General features: G+C 40.0%; 5 protein-coding genes across 6 annotated transcripts; 3 read left to right on the top strand and 2 right to left on the bottom strand.

The window, feature by feature from the left end:
- Positions 1 to 1,947: 1,947 nt before the first annotated feature.
- LOC116212775 (high-affinity nitrate transporter 3.1-like) lies at positions 1,948 to 3,251 on the bottom strand. The gene is made up of 2 exons (XM_031547462.1): positions 2,989 to 3,251; positions 1,948 to 2,779 (listed from the first exon to the last, which is right to left on the bottom strand). The coding sequence occupies exons 1-2, from the start codon at positions 3,116 to 3,118 to the stop codon at positions 2,280 to 2,282; spliced, it is 630 nt and encodes a 209-aa protein (XP_031403322.1). The 5' UTR covers positions 3,119 to 3,251; the 3' UTR covers positions 1,948 to 2,279.
- A 2,113-nt stretch (positions 3,252 to 5,364) lies between these two features.
- On the top strand, positions 5,365 to 7,856 carry LOC116215735 (50S ribosomal protein L19-2, chloroplastic-like). Its single transcript, XM_031551571.1, has 6 exons — positions 5,365 to 5,503; positions 5,586 to 5,729; positions 6,273 to 6,524; positions 6,617 to 6,703; positions 6,804 to 6,937; positions 7,285 to 7,856. Exons 2-6 carry the CDS (start codon positions 5,604 to 5,606, stop codon positions 7,388 to 7,390), a joined length of 705 nt encoding a protein of 234 aa, XP_031407431.1. The 5' UTR covers positions 5,365 to 5,503; positions 5,586 to 5,603; the 3' UTR covers positions 7,391 to 7,856.
- A 1,649-nt stretch (positions 7,857 to 9,505) lies between these two features.
- Positions 9,506 to 13,287, top strand: LOC116215719 (probable serine/threonine-protein kinase WNK3). Of its 2 annotated transcripts, none has more exons than XM_031551553.1 (8): positions 9,506 to 9,942; positions 10,064 to 10,101; positions 10,334 to 10,561; positions 10,644 to 10,867; positions 10,950 to 11,107; positions 11,627 to 11,810; positions 11,926 to 11,988; positions 12,079 to 13,287. In XM_031551553.1, the coding sequence occupies exons 1-8, from the start codon at positions 9,856 to 9,858 to the stop codon at positions 12,879 to 12,881; spliced, it is 1,785 nt and encodes a 594-aa protein (XP_031407413.1). In that variant the 5' UTR covers positions 9,506 to 9,855; the 3' UTR covers positions 12,882 to 13,287. The 2 variants fall into 2 exon arrangements, with proteins under 2 accessions (XP_031407413.1, XP_031407412.1); XM_031551552.1 differs by having other exon boundaries at positions 9,508 to 9,942; positions 11,893 to 11,988.
- Positions 13,288 to 13,635: 348 nt separating this feature from the next.
- On the top strand, positions 13,636 to 15,979 carry LOC116215720 (elongation factor Tu, chloroplastic-like). The gene is made up of 2 exons (XM_031551554.1): positions 13,636 to 14,163; positions 14,690 to 15,979. The coding sequence occupies exons 1-2, from the start codon at positions 13,758 to 13,760 to the stop codon at positions 15,739 to 15,741; spliced, it is 1,458 nt and encodes a 485-aa protein (XP_031407414.1). The 5' UTR covers positions 13,636 to 13,757; the 3' UTR covers positions 15,742 to 15,979.
- A 4,462-nt stretch (positions 15,980 to 20,441) lies between these two features.
- Positions 20,442 to 24,623, bottom strand: LOC116213076 (pachytene checkpoint protein 2 homolog). Its single transcript, XM_031547886.1, has 14 exons — positions 24,327 to 24,623; positions 24,138 to 24,201; positions 23,748 to 23,854; positions 23,450 to 23,517; positions 23,007 to 23,110; positions 22,828 to 22,932; positions 22,414 to 22,503; positions 22,235 to 22,310; positions 21,898 to 21,967; positions 21,742 to 21,812; positions 21,479 to 21,569; positions 21,201 to 21,328; positions 20,994 to 21,116; positions 20,442 to 20,890 (listed from the first exon to the last, which is right to left on the bottom strand). Exons 1-14 carry the CDS (start codon positions 24,475 to 24,477, stop codon positions 20,750 to 20,752), a joined length of 1,389 nt encoding a protein of 462 aa, XP_031403746.1. The 5' UTR covers positions 24,478 to 24,623; the 3' UTR covers positions 20,442 to 20,749.
- Positions 24,624 to 25,316: the final 693 nt, after the last annotated feature.

Here is a 25,316-nt window from a genome sequence, read left to right as displayed (position 1 = left end):
TTAAGAGCATGTAAAATGTTTTATTGAAACTATACGTTCTGGAGTTTAACTCATCATTTTGCTACCATTGAGCTTTTTTTTTTCTTTTTAGAAGTAAAAAGATATTGAGAAGATGAAATGAATGAAAAATATTGGTGATAATATTGAATTTTAAAAAAAATAAGTTGCATACTTAACATGTTTGTTTGTTTGAGCATTGATTTATCCATTAAAAAGAAAATATAAGAACTCATATATGCAAATGGAGTAATATATGTATAACTTTCAATTATTTAATTATTTAGACTTACATGTTTATCTAATAATATGATTTTCTTTTCTCATTGATATCATATAGAGAATGCGAAAAAAGAATATGCAAGAGTTCAAGGACTTGTTGTGAAATCGACTAAAAAGTATATGAATCGGAATAGTTTTGTGGATTATTCATTAAAAGTATTTTATTATAGGAAGATAATAGTTTTTGCCAGATAAATTTGTATTAATTGTTGAAAATGAAATAAAAAATAAAAGTAAAAAATAGAAATAAATAAAAAGGAAAAGGAAAACTAAAAGGAGTCGTAAATTGAACTGCTCACCATCAGCCCCATCACACTACAAATGGAATGAAATCTAACTACCAAGCCATTATATTAGAAAAACAGTTTTATGATGTTTTAAAATTGAATTGTATCCGTACTTTATAATGTTTCTCTTATTGGCCTTTGTAATTTGCCCGATGCATCAACTGTTTATTTTCATTCTTGTAATATCTGATCAGGTATCTTACCTATATCTATTTTTATTGTAGATTAATAAATGGTCCACTTATTTGCTTAAAAAAAAAAGTCACCTATTTATTTCTTGTCCGTAATCATCATTATGCGAGGGCAGGTGGGCAGCTGAAGCCTACTCCATCAATTTTGCCAGTTTGACTTACTCAAAGTGATTATGATGATTGACTTTTCAGTGATGTTGGCTTTGCCTTTTTAGTTCTCTCAACAGGCAAAAGGGAAAGGGGCCCGTACTCGCTCTTTTCTGAACAAGATGATTGTTCTCTAAAATATTTGCTTCAAATGAATTTGGCCTTCAATCATCAAACTCATCTCCATTAATAAATTGTTATATATTATTTTTCTAATCTCTTGGGAAGTCGGCTACATATTATATATCCACAGCTTCCATCATACGGACATCACATGGATGTCTACAACATATACATGCTCTTTTTTTTACTCGAACGACTCCAATTCATGACCGATCTTGGCCTATTTGGGATCGACTATTGCATTAATGTAATGACCTTCCAATCCGATCACGCATCGCTTGTCCCCTCATTAATGGGAGGAGGCAGAAATTTTATAGCAGATATGCAAAAGGGAAAATTGCAAATATTCTAACAGCTAATGCGATAATGATCATTAACCAATTCTCAAGTAAGCTACAGACGACTTTTTTTGAAGATATTTTTATTTGTCAGTATCACCATAGTGTTAACATATAATATATTGTCTTTTTTTTTCGGTTACATATAATGTATTATCTTCTTTTTTTTTGTGAACCCTGGAATTCGAGAGCTCAATTGGACCCGACTAATCCAGTCGAATCAGATCAGTCCATTAAGGAGGTAAAACTCTTACAGCGTGAATTTTCTACATTCACAAGGAATCAAACTCGAGACCTTATTTAAATGGAACAAGTGTCGAACCGCTTAAACCAATCAACATTGGTTATAATGAATTATCTTTGATTACATAAATTCTCTCGACTATGAAATTACTTTACAAAGAAACATGATTATTTCCTTCTCATCGTCACTCTCATAATTAAATAAACAAGACAACAAGATGAATAGCCCCAAACAAATCCTCCCCTTGCCCTTTTACTTGCGCGGTCCATTCCCTTGCTAGGACCGACTTATTAGGCTATTCGGGCCCCCCCCCTGTATGCGTGAGGATGATTCTACACTGAAAGATTGAATCTGTCATTATCTTATATATCACGATCTCTGTAGAATTTCTTACACATAAATTGGAACCTTTTGTCAATTTGATACGAAGTTCTAGTCTATGGTATTGCTTGGGTGGACCAGACAAGAGGACATGTAAACTCTATTGCATTACATTAAGGCAGATTAGGAACATTATTCAGATAGCCGTCGAACAACGTCACATGTAATATAAGACACAACAGATTATATCACTAAACCTTGCAAAGCTTTAGTAGGAACTCATGATATATCATGAAATCATATCATGATTGAGAGGAGGGAACTTTTGTTTGAGGTTTTCTTCCCTTCTTCACATCTGTGGAGGAGGAGGAGAGCTCTTCTTAGCCTTTCTCTTCTCGATGGCAAAGAAGAAGGCGAGGGACACGACGGAGAAGGCGCTGAAGCAGACGGAGGCAATGTCGAGGGACACGTGGCGGCCCGTGACGGCATTGACCGTGAAGAGATTGGTCGTCTTCCCTGTGTTGGTGGTCTGGCCGTAGGCCACCTGGTCGTCCTTGGCATTCAAGGCGTAGGCCCGGATGAAGTAGGTGGCCTGGGGGATGTCCTTCTCGATGGTCCAAGTGAAGTTCCCCTTCGGGGCTGAGGCCGAGTAGGGCCTGGACACGATCGTGAATTGGCAGGTCTTGTCCTTGTGGAGCTCGTCCTCGGTCTTTCTCCACCCACGGTCCTTCTGGCTTATCGGGGAGTAGCACAGCTTCACTTTCACGGTCTTGTACTCCGAGTCCTGCCCCTTGTATGTCCCGTTCAAGGACCACGTCACCGTGACCTTATCCTCGCCCCCCTTCAACACTTTAATTAGAAACACATAGAAGTAATTAGTAAATCAATCAACATATATACATCAAATTAACCGTCCAAGCTTCATAAAAGAGAGTTCAAAATTAGCTAGCTCTCCCAGAGAGAGAGCACAGGCTCATACATATATAGATGGCGGAATGAAAAACAAAGGGGGCACGGGAAGTCGTCCCGCTAGCAAGAACTGAACCTGGAAGCTTTACCTTCACCGGCTTTAGGAGTGGCAGTGACAACGAGGGTTCTCTTGAGAGAAGAGAAGAGGACATTGCCATGGCAGGCTTGAGTTAAGCAAGCAACAAGAAGGGTAGCCAAGATGATTGCTGGTGCCGCCATTTCTGTCTCGGACCTTGGATCTGATTCGAAGAACTTGATGATGTGTCTGTGATTAATATCCCAAGATGATTCTGACGATTCGGAGAAGATGATGAAGAGAACAAGAGCTTTGATTGATGGGAGATGCTGTCTGGGGTCCGAAGTCTTATATAGTCTTAGGAACTTAATTTTCTCAGGCAAAAAGAAGAAGAAAAAAAAATTAATTAAATTAATCGATACTGGCTTTTTATGGAGAAGAGAACAAGTCAACGATTGGAAGGGCAGTAGGCACCTTTTGAATAATCGCAAAGAAATGCTGCCAAGTGACCCTAAGGCGCAGTGAAGAGTTGTGCGTGACGCGCTTCTCTTGTTTCTAATGACCATATTTTATTTTAATCTCCCAATTATCAGTTAATTAATGAACTGATTACATGGATTGGAATTGGAAAGGATACGGTTTGGGTTCTATATATATATATTTATTTATTTATTTATTTTTTCTATTATAAAAGAGATCCATCGACCTAATGCAATAAAATAAAAATCATAGTAACTAATAAAAAAGCACATTTGGATAGTCATACAACGTGTGTTAAATCTCGGATCTCTTGGTTATCAGCGAAGATGGCATGCATCAATGCATTGTACCCTCTTTTATTGGGGTTATATATTATTGTTTGGCTTTGTTTGTATACTCTTGTCTATTTGGGTTGCATATGTACACAAAATCAAAATGTTAATTAGGGTGGTTGTTATTTTCTTCTGTTAGAGGACAATATATGCTTAACTTATTGGTCGAGACTAATCATTTTCCAAACGCCACATGACGCTTTTGACGCTTTCCCGGTAAAATTCGAACTCTTGTGTTACAATTTACATGTAAATTAGGTCTCTTCTTATGGAAAACAGTTTGCCAGTTGCTTTGAATTATCATTATTTAATGTCATGGAATCTCACAGGGTTCATTCTTTCTCATGATTTGATTATTCCTTTTTTTTTGGTTGGTCCCCTAATGTCTAGGAAAGAGCAAACAAACAACGGAAAAGATTGAGAAATGGTAAGTGAAGTCAGCTATACAATCAAGGAAAAAGCCAATCCACTACTAATTAATATATGGGAGTATTTTAGGAATCGTACATAGCAATTATCAATCCCTTTTACTAATTAAAAAATAAAATTATTCCCTCCCAGTTATAGCTATTAGTTAATTTAATTATTCTCTAAACAGTTGGATTGTGTTCGTTCCCTAGTTGTCTTCTTGCCAGGTAGCCTCAAAATCAAATTCCATTATTGGAAATTGTTTTTCACATTGTAAATGATTACTTACCATTATTTCTTCGGCTGTAAAAAATTAAAAAAGAAAAATCCCATTTGGTTGTTTACTGATCACGATAACATATTGCCCCTTCACTTAGTGAGGAATCAAAATAAAATAAAAGAATTATATTGGTTGACTTAGAATATACTAGAAAAATGATTAATTAAAAAAAATCCCGTGTTGCAGATACACTATCTGAAGAGTCAAGCTGGCTAGCTGCTAGTCTTGACGTTGAATCAACTTATATATATAGAAGCATTATTCCTTAATAAAGAAATTATTAAATGAGAGGATGACACACATATTAGACTTTTCAAACCAGCTAAGGGTTGAATTCGATGTGTTGTCGACTATGAAATCCAAATAAAAAATCAAATGGATTTACTTGTTACACTTATCCACAAGAAAAACAGATTTGATCAAAATAATTTTGGACGTTCTATTTTGATATTTGAGATATGTATCATCCATATGTTTTCAAGTTCTTGATATGAATTCTCAGCCCAAAAAAGGTTCTCGACGTGAATTCTGGAACGTGAATTGAAATATTACTCTCAATTCAAGTGGTTGAACCAGTTCCATACCCTACATATCTCAAGATCCAAAACCATCAAGATGTGTACAAAAAAGTCCAATATAGGGGTGGAAAGTTTCCCGGTTAAAGTATATCCAACTCCGAGGAAATAATTACGAGGTATGGTTCAACTGGCGACTACACCCCGTATGGCACTTAATCCGCAATACATGAGTTCGAAACCTACTGGGTTCATGGAATGATTTCTCCATATCGAGGCCCTACGTTGGCCCATTTCCTCATGAGAAGGAAGAGCCCCCAAAGCCCAATACGAGAAGAAACTTTGAAGAAGGGACCACGAACCATGGGGCATGGGCTACATATTGATTGTCAGGCCCATAATTGTGTGGCTCGGCCCACTAGCACCGAGGCCTTTGTGGGGCCCTCATTGGCGGGAGGAGAGAGAGGGAGTGGCCGTCTCTCAGCTCCCAAAACCCTCCGAGTCGGGTTGGCTCTTCTGGTCGGAGCAGCTGCTAGGGTTTTTGAATCCATTGCCGCCGGCGAAGAAGCAAATGTAAGTTTACTGACAGAGATTGAGCGTTTGTGCTTTGGAAGTTCGAGCTGAATTGGTAAGCTGCTGTTCGAATCTCATGCAGACTTGATCGCCTCAAAGAATGCAATCTCTTCGTCGGAGCGTACGATTCCTGAAGAGCATTGGCAGCTCCAGATGTCCAACGGCGGCTAATTCCCTGAGCACCCGGGACTTCTTCACCGCGATTAATGGCTCTTCAGCTGCGAAGGTTCGATTGTCACGGTCCATGTTAAAGTTCGTTTTCTGATCTCAGTTGCCATTTCGCATGAACCCGAGCTCATTTTAGGTTCTATTTGTGTCAGTGTTAGTTTTGAATTGGCAAGCTTCTCGTCTCGATGACATTGATTTGTGGAGTCGTACAATTAGAACTCTTTGGTTAGTGGCTCAATGAAGGTTTCTTTCTTCCAGTGAGCTGATTGCTGAGCTCTTTGAGAATTCTGTTCCGATGATAAGAGAAAGTTATCGACATTGCTTCTAAGACCGAAAAAGAATGAATTTCCGATGATAAAAGAAGCTGCTCTTTGCCCCGGCAAATAGGAATTTAGTATCAAAGCTGATTGGCAATCTATATACTAAGGATATATATTTTTCCGGGGAATGTGTCTTCTTCTCGGTTCAATATTTATGTTCAACTCCAGATAGCTTAGTTTCATAATGTCTTCCTTCTTCCTCTCTGAGTTATTTGGTTGAAGAACATTGTATGCAGTAGCCATGGAACTTTGTGCATGACCTTGCATGTCTCTTTTTTCAGACACATGTCAGCTCGCTAAGTGTTATGCGGATGGCATCTAATGAAGGCTTTCCTTCATTGTCATTGCTGAATCAACCATGCTGTCCGGGTTTGCTTAAAATGGGAGCAGTGGTACCCCCTTTTCCAAGTAGGGGCATGACAACAGAGGGACATCGTGTTGAAGCGCCTTCACATTCTTCTGGGGCACCTGCTGAGCCACCAGCTCGAATCAAATTTAAGAGACTTGACAAAACAGCCAAGCATATAATGCAGGTGTGCATCTGTTAATTGTTATTGCTGTGCAGAAGAAATTTAAGTTGACTAGTGATTAATGATAATATCTTCTTACTTGCTTTTGTATGCAGATTATAGATAAAGAGGCCACGGAAGAAGTAAACGGACAAAGAGAGATACCCAATATAAAACCTGGTTACATAATACAACTGAAAGTGGTACGATAAGTTCCACTTGGCGAATGTTGCTGCGAGTTTTCGGTATTATCTGTAGATCTCTTGTCAGGTATTTCACCTTCTTGTTTTCTTTGATGTGCAGGAAGTACCTGAGAACAAGAGACGCGTCTCCATTTTGAAAGGAATTGTTATTGCACGACGTAATGCTGGTCTAAACACTACATTCAGATTAAGGAGGCTAGTTGCAGGTGTCGGAGTTGAATCTCTGTTCCCACTGTAAGTGATCTCAAGCATCTTAGTATATTTCTGTTTTCTGCAAGTAAAATTTGCAATATATTATTAGAGCAGGGACATAGTATTCCGCTTTTAAGTTCGATCAATCAAAACTTACTGTCTGTTGCCTTTGAATCTTGGCAAAATAGACGAGCATTTCGAGCATTTGATTGAACATTATCCAAGTCTTCGTTACAAATCTAGTGTATGCTTGTCATTTGTAACTGGAATATAGTTGTTTATGTGCTCATGCTAATTTTGTTTGCCTCGGTGGATGCACTTCTGTTCCTACCTATAACAATGAACTGCTGCTTTTTTTGTGGCCAGCTTAAAGTTGTTGACAATTGTAGGTACTCCCCCAACATAAAGGAGATAAAGGTGCTGGACAAGAAGAAAGTGAGGAGGGCCAAGCTCTACTATCTTAGAGAGAGGATGAATCCACTCAAGAAGAAATGATAAGCTCTGAAGCTCATAGGAGACAAGAATGTAAGCGCCTTTGGAAAATTGACACCAGTGCATAGCCCCTTCGTCAAATATTGCGCTCATCGTTATCTGCTCGAATAATATCCATATTCATGAAACGAATCCTCCGGAAATTGTGGGTAATGGAGAAAAAGGGTTGGTTCCTTGTTGAATTTCGCTTAGTAGCTGAATCTTCTCTTTTTCCTTTATAATAGTGGCTTAGTTTTGCATAGCTGCCCTTTTCCTTTTTCCTTTTTCCTTTTTCTGCAAGGTGGATATTATAATCCCCACAGAAGCTTTGGATTTGAAGTCATTTAATGGCACATGTAGAGTGGTGTTTCCTTACATGGAGCTTGCATTATTTTATAAGGTCTGCATCTTCTGGGCCACACTAATAACAGTTGTATTAATTTGAATGGATCGTGGAACATATGCAATTATGTCATGTCTGCCGATTTCCCATTGAAGTCGGTGTTTTGTTGGCCCGATTTAGGTGGATGACACTGAATTAAGTTTCCCTCCATCATGGAGTAGTTTCTGCTGTAGCTTCCACAGGAGTTGTGGCCTATGCTTGACCACACAATGAAGGGCCGCATAAGGGGTAAGAAGAGCGTCGTGAAAGGCGACTCGGAAGGGTAAGAATCCTTGTTGGTTCGACGATGTTACATGGTTTCTATGTAATCGAGTATATGTAGTTTGGGGCAGCTTTGAGGTCAACCGTATTTCTTTACTAATAATTCGGATCTACTTCATCTGGCTGATGAGCTGGAGCTGGATAAACCCTAAGCCCAATTGAATGAAGATTCATGTGCCAAAATTGTTGTTTACAGGTCCTATATTGATTTTGGGAGAAGGGAAGTAAAGGGAGATACTCGGTGGACTATCTTCTATAACAATCAAAGTGAAGTTGAATTCTCTATTGCTTAAAATTTCGGTAGATTGTATTCGATTCCGTAAGGCCTTGGCGAAGGAAAGATTGCTACTAGGAAGATATGGCTAAAGAGCCAGGCTGTCGATAATTGTTTGATTTTAAACTGAGAAGAATGGAGCTATTCTTGTGATGTCAACAATGAGAATGGTGGTTAGCACACGGGTGCTGGAGTTCCCTGGCCAAAATGGAATCATTCCCCCTTTTCTTTTACGAGTTAAAGACTATTGTTAGTTTCCTCCTTGGTTACAACTTCTATCTTTGCTTTTGATACGAAAAAGAGTCGTGTAGCAATGGAATGAAATCGGATTATGACACGAAATGATCGTATTTTATGTAGCGGTTGCATCACATCCTTCATACTAAATATGGCATAATGCATTATTTTATTTATATAGTGGTTGCATCACAATCCTTTGCATCCAATAAATATGGTACGATGAAATGTTTATATCGGTTCAATTTCATATAGTCGTGTCGTGTCCTACTAACTTCACATCGATACACTCCACTGAAGCGAGAAATCAGCCGAGCTGGGCAAAGCTGCAGGTGCTCTTGGCTTTTTCATATTGAAATTCATAATCATGAATTCCTTCTAGTGAGTTTCAAATTCGTATTTTGCCAACTGCCACTACATACTTTAGCCATGATTATAGTCATGTCCTACTAACTTAACACTGACGCATCCCATCGCAGCAAGAAATCGGTCGAGTTGGGCAAAGCTGTCGGCGCTCTTACTGTTTTCATATTGAAATTTATAGTGATGAATTACTTCGAGTGAGTTTTATGTTGCGTTTGGTTTCATAGTAGGATTTTAAAATTAGATTTTGATTTTGAAAAAGAGTGGATTAAATGGGATCCACCATTTGACTTTGCATGAGTTATATAGTTTTGCTGTGGAAAAAAAGTGCTATAAATGGAACTCACTTTTTAACTTTGTATGAGTTATTTTGTTTTATAATGAGTATAATTAAGTTAGAATTGTAATTCTAAAATAATACTCATAAACCAAACTAGGCATTAAACTCGTGTTTTTGTCAGCTGTCACCATGTACTTTAGCCATCCACGTACGGCAAGCAATAGATTTTGTTTTACATTTTCGTCCACTAAGGGTATAGAAAGAACACCGAGCCCCCATTCCATTTATGTAAGGAGTACGAAGAACAGTCAGAGGTTCTCTCTCTCTCTCTCTCTCTCTCTCTCTCTCTCTCTTGTCTCATGTCCCGTTCAAAACATTTAACCGACTAAATCATCAATTCACTCCTCCGTTCAATCGATCGATAAACAGCTGAGAAGAGCGCGAGTCAAATCGCTTCCCTCTGCTGCCCAATTCCCGTCGTTTCAATGCAACTTCTGGGGCGAATTTCCGATTCTTTGACAGCCGCAGTTGACCCAAGACACTGTTCCCTCCCTTCTTTCCGCGCCGCCAGGAGTTGAGATTGAATCCGGATTCTGGGTTCTGTAGTGTCGACTTCCGTGAGGGTTCCTGAGCTGTGGGTTTCCTGAATTTGCTGGTTCCTTGACGCGAGAATGCCTCAGGAGATAGCGGGTGACCAAGACCCGGAAGACTCTGATGCTGAGTTCGTTGAAATTGACCCCACTGGTCGATACGGTCGGGTTAGTACTCAATTTCACGTCAATGCTCAGCTTGTTTTGCTGAATTTCCGTTGCAGTTGGGTTGGTCGCACTGGGAGTCCGTTGCTGATTGATTGATCTGCTGTTTCATTGCTGTCTGCAGTACAAGGAGGTTCTGGGAAAGGGAGCTTTCAAGAAAGTGTATCCCTGTTCAGTAGTTACGTGTTCGGAATCTCTGTTGGGACAAAAATGGTTTCTTTTGGCTTGCATTCTATGTGGAAGTATCTCTATGCGGTTTGATATTTGTAGCTTGACTCGTGATTTAAGTAACATAATACCTATGGTGCGTTCCCTGCTTTTCGATATTAGGCATAACGGGAATATCCGTTTTTATTGATTGCTGGTTGGTCCTTGACAAGTTGTGGAAATATAGATATCGGGCATTTGATGAATTGGAAGGAATTGAAGTAGCGTGGAATCAGGTTAAGGTGGCAGACTTCTTGAAGAACTCGGAGGATTTGGAGCGTCTCTACTCGGAGGTCCACTTGCTTAAGACTTTGAAGCACAAAAACATCATCAAGTTCTACAATTCATGGATTGACACCAAACACATGAACATTAACTTCATCACTGAGATCTTCACCTCGGGAACACTGCGGCAGTAAGTTTCAATTCTTTCATCTCCCATAGATCAGTTGCATATGTGTACTGTTTTAGGTAATGCCACATCCGCTGTTGTATAGGTACCGGAAGAAGCATAAGCATGTTGACTTGAGAGCATTGAAGAAGTGGTCTCGACAGATATTGGAGGGTTTACTCTATCTCCATAGCCATGATCCCCCAATTATTCATCGGGATTTGAAGTGTGATAACATCTTTGTTAACGGAAACCAAGGTGAGGTGAAGATCGGCGATCTGGGATTGGCTGCCATTCTTTGCCATGCTCAGTCAGCCCACAGTGTCATCGGTGAGGACTGTTTTGCCTTTTCTACAATTTCAAGGAAATTTGTTGGCCAAGAAAAGTTGAGTTTTTAATCGTTCTCTTTCAGGCACTCCTGAGTTCATGGCACCAGAGCTATATGAGGAGGAATACAACGAGCTTGTGGACATCTATGCATTTGGAATGTGCTTGTTGGAGTTGGTTACTTTTGAGTACCCATATGTTGAATGTGCGAATGCTGCTCAAATATACAAAAAAGTGACATCAGTAAGACAATCTATCTTAATTTCTTAGTCTATCTTTTCATGTTTCTTATATGATGATTTGCATATGATTAGTAATTGTTAGTCATAGAGGTTGAGGCTATCCAAAGGATGCCATTGATCACAACTCAGATTGTAGAAGCTGAAGCATATCCAATGCAGAGCATCATTTGGCTTAGTAGAATAGGTCCGGAGGCCTTCTCCTGACTTCGATAATTCACATAGCTCTCTAGCTATGTACCACTTTATTTTCAAACTGTGTCCATGATGCCTAGCCTGGCATTCTTTGATTTCTGGGTTATATGAAAAATTGTCTTTCTTTATTTGCTAATATAACGGAGTCTGACTGGTGTCAAGTTTCACGTGACCAGATGAGAATACACATTTATTTTTTGGTTAGTTGCTAATTCTGCCAAATTACTGGCTGGATGTCATTTTGTATAACTTTCTGGTTTTTTCGTAGACATGCCTTTTAACCAATCATTTTTTTTTCTCTTATTTTCTCATTTTGATGCTTGGGTAGGGAGTAAAGCCTGCATCTTTGGAAAAAGTGACAGATCTCAGAGTGAGGGCATTCATTGAAAAATGTATTGCGAATGTCTCTGATCGGTTGTCTGCGAAAGAGCTTCTAAAGGATCCCTTCCTACAACCAGATGAAGAAAGCGAGAGCTTGGGCAAATCCTTGCGACCCAAGACTCAGAATGCCGGTGAGTATGGATACTTCTAAAGAGCTTCTCAGCTCTTGCTCTTCCTTGACTGTCCTAACTCTTCCTTTCATGACCAATACAGATACTGCATGCGAGACAACTATTGATTTTACAGTGCAGGGTCAAAGGAGGGATGTCAATACAATATTTCTCAAATTAAGAATAGCAGATTCCGAAGGTTGCCACCTGCTTTTCTTGTTGCTTGGTTATTTGCGCTGTATCAGGATTTAAAGTTCTTAAACTCTAGTCTTTGCAAATTTTGATTCAGGGAATTTTCGGAACATTCATTTCCCGTTTGATATTGAAGTGGATACCTCAATGGCCGTTGCTACTGAAATGGTACAAGAGCTAGACTTGACAGATCAGGATGTTTCAGCTATTGCTGCTATGATCGACTCCGAGATTCGATCTCATTGTCCAGATTGGGCTCCATCAGAGGCTTCTGGCTCTAATTCTGATGAAGCTGTTGTAAATTCCGAGAGCTTTTCCTCTGAGATCAATGACAACGGGTCTCTGGTAACCACTGACCCAGCCGCTTCTGGTAGTTATATGCCAGAAAGAACATCTTCAGGTCGAAAGTACTGGTTCAACTCAAAGAAACCGATGGATGTCAATGCTCCACCACTCCATGGACCCTCCAACTTATCTGATGATTCAGCTGCTGTTGAAGGTGGCCTGCCAGAAGAGAGCCCACAATCTCCTGTCACGCACTGGGGTAATGGAGAAAATTCAACTGGCGAAAATGATAGTGCGGAGAAGGAGGCAAGTAGGTCTGGGGAAAAAGGATCTGAAGGAGGAAGCTGGAAAAGTGAAGACGACTTGTGTGCTAGGACTGGTGAACTTGTTGTACAAGGAGAGAATCTTGGAGGTTCGGGTAATGTGGGATCCGAAGATATAAACAGAATAGTCGAGAAATTCAAGCATCTATTACTGGAACAGGAGAGGGAACTGGAGGAGCTGGGGAGGAAGCACCGTAAGGCCGTATCAGAACTCTTGGATGGGCTTTCTCAGGATGCCCGTGAAGTGGTCCTAAGTTTATGCAAGCAGAAGGCTCCTGATCACGTAGCGTAGAAAGCACGACCCACTGATCGTTTGTGAGAGCCTTGCAGCTTCTATCTCCTTGAGGTGACCTTCTTTACGGCAGTGGTGGAATACTCATTATTCGGAAAGCCGTTTGTCGGTGCCGGGGAAGAGATAAGTTGTCTTACGAGTTCTATTCTACGGGAGCCAAGGATCGGAGTTTATTGCTTGAAGATGGGATGCATGTTAGTACTAAAGTTTGGATGTAAGATCCCCATGTTTGTTTATTCTTGATCTCATATATATATATATATAGATGATGGGATTTTTTATTTTTTTTTGTTGGGGGGGGGAGGCGGCTTGTATACATGTACATATGTGGTTTCTTATTATTCACCAAGAATGAATATTAACCAACACGCGATTCTTATGTACTTTGAATATACTTTGGATCCAACCCTTGAGGCCTTTCTCTATTATATATATATATATATATATATATATATGTACTCTTTTTTTTTTCCCTAGGCTAGAGGAGTTTGTATCATCGGTTTGAGTTCCCAAAAATTGATCTAATTACTCTTTTTTTTCTGTTTAGAAAATTTGATCTCATTACTCGAAGTGTAAGCGGAGTACTTAAGAACAAGAACGAGATATGATCACATCAAAAGCTTAGAAGTCGATACACGTGTCAGTATCTGGCGAGGGGTGCAGTAGACTTTCGGGTGCACCTGAGCCAGACGATTAAGCCTCGTTAGCAGAGAACCGCGCGAGGCAGAAGAAGCGGATAGGACCCCGAATCGAAAGGAACGGCCATCCTTTCTCTGGCATTAGATAACACTCTCCTCCCCTCCCTCCGTTTCCCATTTGCGAAACCCTCTGTCTCTACACGCACACTCTCTCTCTACTCTCAAGTTAGTATCTTCCATGGCGATTACGGCCTCAGCTCCGTCCAAATTGGTGTACCCGCCCTCCTCCTCGGCCGCCGCCGCACTGTCTAAGCCCTCCACCGCCGCCACATCCGCTGTTTTCCGCGCCAAGCTGAACCCCGCCCACACGCACCTCTCCTCCTCCTTCCTTAACCCCTTCACCGTCACCACCACCAGGAGCAATGTCACGGTCAGCACCTCCCGAGGCCGTGCCCTAACCGTTCGTGCTGCGCGCGGGAAGTTCGAGAGGAAGAAGCCGCACGTCAACATCGGCACCATTGGACACGTCGACCATGGGAAGACCACCCTCACGGCGGCGCTCACCATGGCCCTGGCCTCCATGGGAAACAGCGCCCCTAAGAAGTACGATGAAATCGACGCTGCTCCTGAAGAGCGCGCTAGAGGTACTTTCTCATGCATTGCTGCTCGGTCAATTTCCACTATAATTAGTTCCGTAGCTTGTTCTCGTTTCATTTTATCGGCACATTCACTTCATTCCAAGTAAATCCATGTGCTTCTGAGCTTGATTTTGCTATAATTGTTATCCAGCTGTTAGGGTTTCAGTAGCTGTTCTATTGAGAGATTCTATGAGAGAGCTGCAGAACTGTTCTAAGCAAAATTAACTTTCTAGATGCTTTTTGAGATATTATAGGAGTTACGGTGTCCATTCAACTCGCTCCGGTCTATAAGTGCTCTAATGAACAAGCCTGAGTCATAGACGCGTGAGGGAGTCTAGAAATTGTCAGCTATCGCAAAGCCTTTGATCCACTCCTCCTTGTTTAGTGTGATTCATGTTCATATGACAGAAATATTACAGCATCATGATGAACTATTTTGAGTAAGATTAAAAAGATTGTAAGCTTTTCACATTTATTTTACACGAATTATGGACTGAAAAGATAATTGAAATTACATTTTCTGTTTTAACAGGTATTACAATCAATACTGCCACTGTTGAGTATGAGACTGAGAATCGTCACTATGCCCACGTGGACTGCCCGGGTCACGCTGACTATGTGAAGAACATGATCACTGGAGCTGCCCAAATGGATGGTGCCATTCTTGTTGTTTCGGGTGCAGACGGCCCTATGCCCCAGACGAAGGAGCACATACTGTTGGCTAAGCAAGTCGGTGTTCCCAACATGGTCGTTTTCCTCAACAAACAGGACCAAGTTGATGACGAGGAGCTTCTGCAGCTTGTAGAATTGGAGGTCAGGGAGTTGCTTTCCTCGTATGAATTTCCTGGTGATGATGTTCCCATTATTTCGGGTTCTGCTCTTTTAGCTTTGGAGGCTTTGATGGGTAATCCCAACATCAAACGCGGGGAGAACCAGTGGGTAGACAAGATTTACGAACTCATGGATGCTGTTGACAGTTACATTCCCATTCCACAAAGACAAACTGACCTTCCGTTCTTGCTCGCCATTGAAGATGTGTTCTCTATTACTGGTCGTGGTACTGTGGCCACGGGCCGTGTGGAGAGGGGTACAATTAAAGTTGGAGATACCGTGGACATTGTGGGTTTGAAAGAAACTAGAAGCACAACTGTCACCGGAGTGGAAATGTTCCAAAAAATTCTTGATGATGCGATGGCCGGGGATAATGTGGGGCTTTTGCTTAGAGGTATTCAAAAGGCCGATATTCAAAGAGGGATGGTTTTGGCAAAGCCTGGAACAATTACTCCACACACTAAATTCGTTGCTATTGTGTATGTACTGAAGAAGGAAGAGGGAGGTAGGCATTCCCCGTTCTTTGCTGGGTATCGTCCCCAGTTTTACATGAGAACTACTGATGTCACTGGGAGAGTGGCTTCAATCATGAATGATAAGGATGAGGAGTCCAAGATGGTTATGCCCGGTGATCGTGTTAAGATGGTGGTTGAGCTCATTATGCCCGTGGCTTGTGAGCAGGGAATGAGGTTTGCTATCCGGGAAGGAGGGAAGACTGTGGGAGCTGGTGTTATTCAATCCATAATTGAGTGATATGATGAAGGGATTTGGCCTCTGCTGCAGTTATTCAGTGGTTTTGACCATTGTATCCTCAACTTCATGCTGTCAGTTTCCCAAGCTTTGGCAATCCTGCTGAGATTTAATGTCAAATAGCGCGCAATTTTTCCCTTTCCATCTGGTTGGTGATGATCAGTAGTGTAGTTGGACTATATTTCTAATATTTTACCTCAAGTGTTTTATCTTTTTCTTTAGTCATTCAGCTGCCTCTATCCTTTTATTTGCCATATTCCCTGCTTCCCCTCTTTCTATTATCTGGTGGCCAGAAAGTGAAGCTGAGTTTGAAAAATGTTTCATAAGGAAAAGGAAAGCAGCCCGAGTTAGTACTATAACGCAAAAGCTAAATGCCATCTACATGGGCAATGTTCCCAGATCTGTTCTTGCTATAATAATTATTGTAGTCTGCATAACCTCTATAACTCTTTGTCGAACTAAAATATTTTTATGTTCAGTGAAGGACCTTGTAGATTGTTCTTTTGGGCTGACCTATAAATATATTGGACTTATGTTTCCCCCGCTAAAGATTTATACACCGAGGAGTCAATTATTAGCACGAAGCCTGTTGTGTTATTGCTTTGAAGGTTAGATTTGCTGAACAGATACTTGAATGTTTACCTGATAGGCAATTTTTCTGGTTAAGTTCTGTATGTGCTTAGAAGGCTTTGACAGTTTGCAGTATTATACTGTTACTGTTGATTGATATCTCGTCTCCTTGCCTAATTTTAGCTCATGGACAGGAATATGTACTCAAAAGTACCTGCAAGCTGCATCTGAGAGAGATGTAGTATACAGGCTATGCAAGGTGCATCTGGACTCAAGAACTGCTCAGTCCATGTAAGTTTTGCTGAAGGGCTATATAATTTTAATATGGAAGTAGTATTCTACTTGCTGAGAAGTGAAAGCGTATAAAACTAATGTGTTTGGTCTTTTCACTTTTTACTTGTTCACTTAAACAAAGAAAAAATACTAGCTATATGAGGATTGACTTTTCTTTTTGATTGTTCGTTGGTAATACTAACTATTTGAGGTGGTTTCCTTTCGGGGAGATATAATATTTTTTATTTTTTATTTTTTTGCCTTTTTTCTTTTATTGGTTGAAATGGTGATCGAATTTTAGATCCCTGCAGAGGTAACATAAAAGTTGGTGGTCCTTTTGGAAAGATATACCTTTTCTGTCTTGAATGTTGTATCCGCCCCTTTGGTAGCTTTTGAAAAAGAATAGTGTTGACTGGGTACGAACTAACAAATTCTTTGTCTTGAATTTTGACTGGGTACGGGGATCTAAATATTATGTAGCAGGAAAATTTTGATTAAAGTCATATTCATACTAGTTAATATTACAAGAAAGAAGAAAAGCTAGAAAGCATCTTTTGAGAACTCATTATAATAATGTACAAACCACTGAAAATTCCAGACTTGTCGGCGTTATCCAATCTGAGTTTAGGTGTAAAGTTAATGGTTAAACGGGGGCAGCATGTTTGAGGAACAATTAAAGTTGCCAAAAAAAAAAAGGGAATTTGAGGACAAATTCTGTGTTTTAGGTAGATGCTAGTGTTCAGGAATATGCTCGACCAATGTTAAAAATTAAATTGAGTTACAAAGATTGACTACTTCAATATATGGTGGCATGAATAGATTTGAAAAACTGTATAGCCAAAGGGAATGGTATGATGATTTAAAAGGGAACGGGGCATATAGCGAGTCAGCTAGGAGACCTAGAGGAACATAAACTTCCTATTCATGAAAGAAGGCAGATGAGTGACGTAGGAGAATATAGCCATGAGGGAGGAAAAAAAAAAGTCTTTTATGGGATTTCATGTGTTCTAGCCTTCTAAAGCAACAGTCAATAGAATTATCAGGTAGCTGGTTTTACCAAAATCGGAGCTGCCCTTTTAAAAAAGAAAAATGCTGGTATGACCTGGATGGGTCTTATCTTTGACAATTGGTTTTGAAAGAGGTTTCAGAGTAGAAGGAATTTACCTGGAGATTCTTTCCAGAATTTCTTCCTTTTATATCCATATTGCCTAGATTGACTAATGAGCTATGGTAATACTTTTACAGTAATAAATACCTTCAACTTACGCATGAAACAGCCTACTTGCACTCCCACATTATTTTATAGCCCATGCTGATACATATCATAATATAATTTGTCTTGTTACACATTCCATATCAGCTGCTGGGATGGTTGCTAGGCTTCCTTCACCGTACAGCTTACAAGTAATCCTCAGCAAGCCTATGTAGAACCAAAGAAATAAAGATGTTAGCACAGAGATTTGTGACAATCTTCGGACCAGGTAGTTCTTGGTTCCCCCTCTCCATCACTGTATCCACTGTTATTTCTTTATCTCTGGTGATACAAATGCTTGGCACTTCGACGGCATGGGAGCTGAAATGTTGTTGATCTTCTGGGAGTGAAATAAAGGCCATAGTAAACTTGGTGACAGAGAAGCTTCCAACTCCATATTTAGTTAGCTCTGACAATAACACTGAGATTTATCAGGTGGAGTGCGGATGGGGTTTCGGCTTCTGGATACTAGGTGGGGAGTAGATTGGTGCATGGTGATAGACCCTATATATGTGCATATTTAGGAAACAGAACCACTGAAGGCTTTTTCTATCCCCCAATATTATTCATTAGGATAATAAAATAAGAGGTCCTTTAAGATGGGGCTTACGGGTCAGGAATTATTCCAATGATAAAGTAATTTTTTGGGGAGCTTTTCGATGGAGTGTGGTCCACTCTCTAAGAGGCTTTAAGTAGTGCATCCGCTTACATGGGCCCTTGCATCACATGACCCTATTGTTTATAGATATTCACAGAGACTCATCTATAGGTAGTTTTGCTATAAGATCGTGGCGAGCTTCTGGTGCTCTCAAAGCATCGTGCCTCTTGTGCATCCCATATGCACCCCAGCCATTTGATTGCCCCCTGCAAATGCACCCCACACCACCCCCACCCCCAGGGGTGACTGAAATACGGTGCTCTGTGGGCACCAGAGGAGCCTCCCCTTTGTTGGGAGTGTGGCACGTCCGACACAGGAAATCTAAATCAAGAGAGTAAGATATTGCAAGGGTTCAATATTTTATATCATATAATGTGGAGCATGAAGCTCGAAAGCTGGGGCTCCCCAGAAAGGTCTCTGTCATGTGATTGTCTTGCCTCTCTTTGGTCAGAATCTTTTTGCTATATATGATATATACGTGTGTAGTATGTGTGTATGTGTGGATGTTTCCTACATTTCTCTGCTATGTTGTGCTGAGCATGTTAGGTCAAATTTCAGCTTTGAAGATCTTTATCTTAGTTATTCTTTTATTTTCCTCGATTATATTATATATCGATGCATGTTTATACCCTGGGAATGTATGTGTGTACCGACATAAATGTATGTATGTACCATGAGAATGTATGCGTGTACTGATGTATAGTGTGGTGTTAGCTTTCCAAGAAATCACAAGAATTTTATATGAATCAATACGTACAGAGGACAATAGTCGTCTCCCTGCTTTTCAAGAGCAACGTTTGTATTTGGGCTGTAATCTATGCCACTTTCACTGTTGCGGCAGCTAGCAGGCCAAGCATATCAAAAAAATGCCATGCCCTCTAAAATGAACTAGAAGGTTAGGACCAAGATAAACTGCAAGAAAGAACACGATTACTAAGAAAAACAAGTTTCCCAAGATGTGCGTTTACCATGGAAAAGGAGACCCTGGAACACGTTTTCCAATGAAAGTTTTATTGGAAAATGTTTTCCGTAACATGCAATCTCTGAATAACTGTTATCCAGCGTGCACTGGAAAACGGTTTCCTGGATGTGTTTCTCTTTCTTTGGGAAACTAATTTCCCTCCGGTGTTTTCCCCTGAAACGGTTTTGCCAGAAAATCGTTTTCTGAAACGCTTTCATTAGAAAATGGGTTTCTGAAACACGAATTCCAGTGGAAAACAGTTTTCCAAAGCGAGTATTCAAGTGGAAAACAATTTTTCGAGACGCATTTTCCATTGGAAAAGTTTTTCGAAAAGCATGGACTTCCGAAACTCGTTTTCCAGTGGAAAACAATTTTGCGAAACGCGTTTGCCATTGGAAAACAGTTTTACGAAACGCGTTTTTCCAGTGGAAAACAGTTCCGGAAACGCGTTTTCCGTGAAAAACAGTTTCCAATCCTTTTCAATGGAAAACTGTTTTCCCCGCAGCGTTTTCCAAATGAGAACGGTTTTCGAATTTCTTTTGCTTTTAAGACGGTTTAGCGAAATGCTTTTTAGCAGAAAATGGTTTTTGATAACGCATTTCTCCAAGAAAAAGGTTTCCGGCGTCTTTTCACTGGAAAAACAGTTTCCCTGTCACGTTTTCCCCGGAAAACTGTTTTCTCAATCGTTTTTCCATGAAAAATGACATACGAAAGCTATTCACTGGAAAACCGTTTCCCTGTCTTGTTTTTCCTAGGAAAACTGTTTTCCCTGAAAAATGTTTTCCAGACTGCATTTTCCATGAAAAACAGTTTTCCATGCATTAGAAAATGGTTTCCAAAATGCATTTTTTATGAATAACATTATCACTACAAAACTTTTCACAATCACCCTTTATCCTTGTCAAGCTGTTTTCCTAATTGCATTCTCCGTGGAAAACAGTTTTCCATAAGCGATTCAGGTGTTCCAAAAGGTTTCCCTGGAAATCGAGTTTTTCAAAATGCATTTATAGGAGAACCAGCTTTCCTTGAATAACGAGTTTTCAGTAAATGCATTCACGACAGTTTTAAATGGCCCGACTCTCGGGGCCACAAGTAATGCTAAGACTAAATATACACTAGTGGCCCTAGCCACTAGGCCGGTGTCATGCAAAGAGCCCCGCAGAACACAGATTAAGCATATGCTGTTCTCTTTGTTAGACTGATCTGATACAATTCTCCAACGAGAAAGATACACAGCAGCTAAACAGCAGCAAAATTATAAGACTAAAAACCGGTTGCTAGCATGTTCAGCTGTCATTCAGTCGGGTAGTTCAGATCGCTCTCTCACTGCTGTCTGTATCATTGTATCCAAGAACTTGCAAGGATCGCATCGGGTAGGGTCAGCCAGAGATGAGTGTGCTAAAAACGGAAGCTTTCTTAATGACCTTCCACTCAATCCCTGTAAATATGTTTAAGAAAGTGATTAGCAAAAAAACATATCGAGTTAGCGTGCAAAAGAAAACAAGATGAGCTCACTACAGCTGAATGTGATATGTACATACCTCACACACCTCGGCAGTTTCAAGCAATTTCTTACATAGTTCAGCTGCCTCAGCCTCCCGAGGAAGCAAGTTCATATTTCCCGTGACGCTAGCATAATTTGGGGGCAAAAGCTCATCTGAATCCTGCAAGGAGGAAAAAGAAAAGTGGACCCTGAGATGCTAGCCAGGGCCAGTGTCACAGTAGTAACTCTCGGTGAGAAACTGCACCTGGAATTTTGACAGTATTCCTGTCCTGACAAGTTCTTGCAAGCAGGAACTCAGAATTTCATAACGTGCTCGAAGAGTTGGAGGACCAACATATGCTTTAATATCAGCTCTATCCACAAATGCAATATCTGCATACCAACAAGAGAGCAACAAACTCAGGCTAAGCAAGGAAACATTGTTAAATTTACTGAATGAGGTGTGCAACTTCTGCATACAGCATCAAACGTATAGCTTCTAATACTCAATATCAGAGGACCTGATGCCTGTTGGTGGCTTACCTATAGCAGTGGTAATGTTTGATGTAGTCAAAATAAGCACATTCGGTGATGATTTTAATTTGTCCATCTGAGTAAGCAGTGCATTCACAACCTGCAATATGAGATTTATGGGACAATCATGTTAGAAACAGAAGAAATTAGCTCCAGATCCTAAAATTTTCCTCAGAGCAATGTCCATCTAGGAGGAAAACAGTGGAACAATCTGCCACGACAGTACCCACGAAAGAAAGAGGTAATGATGAAGGGTCAGTAGAGCGTGGTACCCGAATCGAATCTGAAGGTTCAGAACCAGACAAAGCAGCCTTTCTTGCAGCAGCAAGACTCTCAACTTCATCTGCATTATCACCAGTAGGGTGTGTATCAGGATGAAGGAAATGGAAAGAACATTAACTTGGTAAACTCTGTATTGATAATCTCACCAATCAAAACAAATACCAGATTGTTTTCTTCCTCCACCATTTCTTGAATCTTTTGGAAAAGCTTTGCAACCTAAAATCCAGGGAAACGTAAGTTACCAGCTGTAGAAGCTCTTCGAATAAAAAGACAGTGCAACTACATCAACAAATTCTGATTCAAGATCAAGTTGTTATATGATCAACTTAAATCTGATTCATCATATACAGTTTGTTCATCATTAGCTTGATTAATCCACAATTTCCTGTGGCAAAACAGAATGTTTGACCCTTCAAAATGCTCCATAAACAGCGGTGAAATCCAGTAATATATATGGGTAACCACGACAAAGTGAGTGCTCACCAGCTTCCCACTTTCAGAAAACCATTTACTGAACAAGGAATGAGCATTAACTTCAACCAGTTGGCACTGTGGATATCTGAGGAAAGAAGTAGCAATAAAATATGTGAAAAACCAAAGGAGCAATTCCACACAACCGAATAGGTTTGTAATTTGATGTACTGCCTCACACATCTACAGACCTGGAATTAAACCGTATGGACAATTTCTGGGCCAGAGCTTTACATAGTGATGTCTTTCCAGTCCCTGGAGGTCCGTGTAAAAGAATTATGCTGCAGAACATCGTTGAAATATTTGTCAGGCCCATGTAAGAACCAGAAGGATAATAGAGAACTGAAGTGTAGGTCAACCCTCCACTGTTTGAAACGTGTATATTACAGTTAATGGAGAACTGTATTATCTACGAAAGAAAAACCATATGCAACAACCCTTTTACATTTGCATTAATTCCCGATGCACTATAGACGCTAGGCCGTTTTCCCACAATGTTGTCCAACAGCTATATAAATGCTAATTTTGAAGTGTTTCCTAACTCATTACTAGCGCCAAATATATGTAGCACATGGAAACGGGAAACTTGAAGCAAATCAACTCACCGGTTCCATGACACAAGAAAAGGATTTACACCCTTCTCAGTAAAGAGCAATGCACTTTGTGCATATCGTAACAACCGTTGTTTCAGACCAGGTTCATAAATTAGGCTGTAAAAAAGAAAAAAAGAAAACGTCATCACATCAATTTATCTTAACTACAAAAATAATTTTTGCAAGCTAACCTTTCCCACATGCCATCAAACTCCTTTGCTGGGAGAATCCACTCATTGAAACTAGATAGCTGCCCATCAGCATCTGGTTCTTCACATGGCCCTTCCTCACTAAGCTGGCAAAGAAATGCTGAAGCAATAAGTAAAACAGTTGAATCTACCACCTAGAGTGCTTAGGACTTTTTGGTAAAAATGATCGTCCCTTTTCTAGTGATAACATGAAATGCGATAAGTCATCCTGCTAAATTCAGTATGTCAGAGCATTAATACAGAACATAAACACCTATGGAGAGTGCTTAGGGTTAACGAAGAGAAATATCTAATGAATTAGCAATCTTCTAATTATCACTTGTAAAAAAATATTATTTTTTTTTTCTAAATAACATTTTGTGCCTGTAACTCCAAGAAGAGGCTGATCTAGTATGCTGATAATGGCAGTCGATAGTGAAGATTACCTGAAAGACATGCACGACAGGTTTGACTTGCCAGAACAACAGCACGCCATGGTTTTTGGCCCATTCATCTGCAAAAACAATTTATATCCAGAATTGTAATAATTCTATATAATGTTTCCTTTCGATTGGAAACATTTATTTAATATCTAGAAAATCCTTCCAAACTCTTATGAGCCATCAATATTCTAAAAATTCCAGTGCATGATGGTATAAATCACTATTACTGCCACTTGCATTGCTTTGACATGAGAAACAGCACATATCACTAGAGGCTTAATTTTCCCTTCCCTGGACATACCAGTGTCACAAATTGAAATTCTCTGGACATTATCCATCAAGAACGGATTATCAATAGGCACCTCGACGGGGCCATCAACATAGCTTAAACTCCTCTTTTCAAGCATCCTGCAGTTGCAAATTGGGAACATTATTCAGAATCTCTAAGCTGAGCACTCACTTGAAGCTATCTATACCACAAAGTTACAGATGGGAGCACAAAGCGTATGCACGAAATTACTGAAAAGGAGTAGTAGGATCTCATCTCCACAAACCCTAAATAAACTGACAAACACAAAAGATAAATAAAAACTATCTTCCACATTTCAAGCAGCGACGTTCAGGAACAAATTCATCAACAAGGAGCTGAGTATCAACTAAAATGTAGATCGAAGGGGTTTCAAGGCACTACCTCTCAACAGCCGATCGAACATCGTCTGCACGAACTGTGCTCGAGGGCTTGAGGCAGACCTCGACTGCGAAAAAGCAATAAACGTATTCCATCATCGAAATAAGCATAAATCAGTACCGCACGCCCTATCTCGAAACTAGCAGCCATATAGGAGAGCGACGATGGAGGAAATCGACTTCTGAGCTTCACCTGAAACGAGAACTTTCTCCTCGGAGAGGATCGGATCCGGAGACAGCTCTGGTGGGGCGAGAGACAGCGCTGGTGGAGCTGCGACGCCGTTCTGCTCGGGGATCTCAGCGTCTGCGGTGCCTTGCACCGAAATCTCCATGGGAGCACTCATCGTCTGAGCTCCGCCGGAGGAAGCGATCGGAGAAACGGGGAGGGAATCGAGAGAGAAATGGACAGTAAGGACCGATTGCGGGGGCGTGAAAGAGAGAGAGAGAGAGAGAGACTTTCCCTCCTTTTTCTCTGTCTTCGAAATATCTCGGCGGGAAAATGAAGTGAGAGTTTCTTTAAGGTGTAGTCGGGTGTACAGGACTACAGCAAGTCACGAATAGGAAGATGACAACAGTACGAAATTATAGTGAGCCACGTGATATACACGCTATGAGTGCCGTCATTCATATAAATTGTGTAAACACCTCGTGTTTGCTTCAAATTAGAAATCCATTTTGTTGGTTTAGGGATTCTTTGGAAATGGAGTTGAGTTTCATTCCAACTATGTATATATATATTTAATTGGGTTGTAATAATAAGGTGGAGGGAAAAAATAAAAATGTAATGTTTGTGTTGTTAAATTATGAAAAAAAAAGTAATGAATAGTTGAAAGAAAATGATAATTGTGTTGTTGAATTGTGAAAAAAGTAATAAATAGTTTTGAGAATTTAATATTAAAAATTAAATCGAATGGTAGTTAAAATAAAATAAAAATTGAAGAAAAAGATAAAAATAATAAATTATTAAATTGAAGATTAGTGGACTTAAGTGGAGTAAAGTAAATGGAGTTGAACTCCAAAACCAAACAAAGCCTTAGGGTGTGTTTAGAAATTTTTTTAAAATCAATTCAACTTATTTTCAATTCAACAACACAATTATTGCTTTTCCTTTTAAAATTTTTTTTAACCATTCAATTTAATTTTTAATACTAAGTTCTTTCAACTTTTCATTACTTTTTTCACA

This window comes from Punica granatum, chromosome 7, assembly GCF_007655135.1.
Source record: "Punica granatum isolate Tunisia-2019 chromosome 7, ASM765513v2, whole genome shotgun sequence".
In the NCBI taxonomy this organism is placed as follows: domain Eukaryota; kingdom Viridiplantae; phylum Streptophyta; class Magnoliopsida; order Myrtales; family Lythraceae; genus Punica; species Punica granatum.
This window is presented reverse-complemented; position numbering and strand designations above follow the sequence as displayed.

Bases quoted from the DNA above. Each gene is read 5' to 3' on its own strand.
- LOC116215735 (XM_031551571.1), top strand. From the start codon at position 5,604: ATGCAATCTCTTCGTCGGAGCGTACGATTCCTGAAGAGCATTGGCAGC. The intron at 6,525-6,616 runs GTGTGCATCTGT...TTTTGTATGCAG, and splicing joins CAGCCAAGCATATAATGCAG to ATTATAGATAAAGAGGCCAC. The intron at 6,938-7,284 runs GTAAGTGATCTC...TGACAATTGTAG, and splicing joins GTTGAATCTCTGTTCCCACT to GTACTCCCCCAACATAAAGG.
- LOC116212775 (XM_031547462.1), bottom strand. From the start codon at position 3,118: ATGGCGGCACCAGCAATCATCTTGGCTACCCTTCTTGTTGCTTGCTTA. The intron at 2,780-2,988 runs GTAAAGCTTCCA...TTCTAATTAAAG, and splicing joins CACTCCTAAAGCCGGTGAAG to TGTTGAAGGGGGGCGAGGAT.
- LOC116215719 (XM_031551552.1), top strand. From the start codon at position 9,856: ATGCCTCAGGAGATAGCGGGTGACCAAGACCCGGAAGACTCTGATGCT. The intron at 9,943-10,063 runs GTTAGTACTCAA...TGCTGTCTGCAG, and splicing joins CCACTGGTCGATACGGTCGG to TACAAGGAGGTTCTGGGAAA. The intron at 10,562-10,643 runs GTAAGTTTCAAT...GCTGTTGTATAG, and splicing joins ACCTCGGGAACACTGCGGCA to GTACCGGAAGAAGCATAAGC.
- LOC116213076 (XM_031547886.1), bottom strand. From the start codon at position 24,477: ATGAGTGCTCCCATGGAGATTTCGGTGCAAGGCACCGCAGACGCTGAG. The intron at 23,518-23,747 runs GTATGTCCAGGG...TTGTTTTTGCAG, and splicing joins AATTTCAATTTGTGACACTG to ATGAATGGGCCAAAAACCAT. The intron at 20,891-20,993 runs GTATGTACATAT...ACATATTTACAG, and splicing joins AAACTGCCGAGGTGTGTGAG to GGATTGAGTGGAAGGTCATT.
- LOC116215720 (XM_031551554.1), top strand. From the start codon at position 13,758: ATGGCGATTACGGCCTCAGCTCCGTCCAAATTGGTGTACCCGCCCTCC. The intron at 14,164-14,689 runs GTACTTTCTCAT...CTGTTTTAACAG, and splicing joins TCCTGAAGAGCGCGCTAGAG to GTATTACAATCAATACTGCC.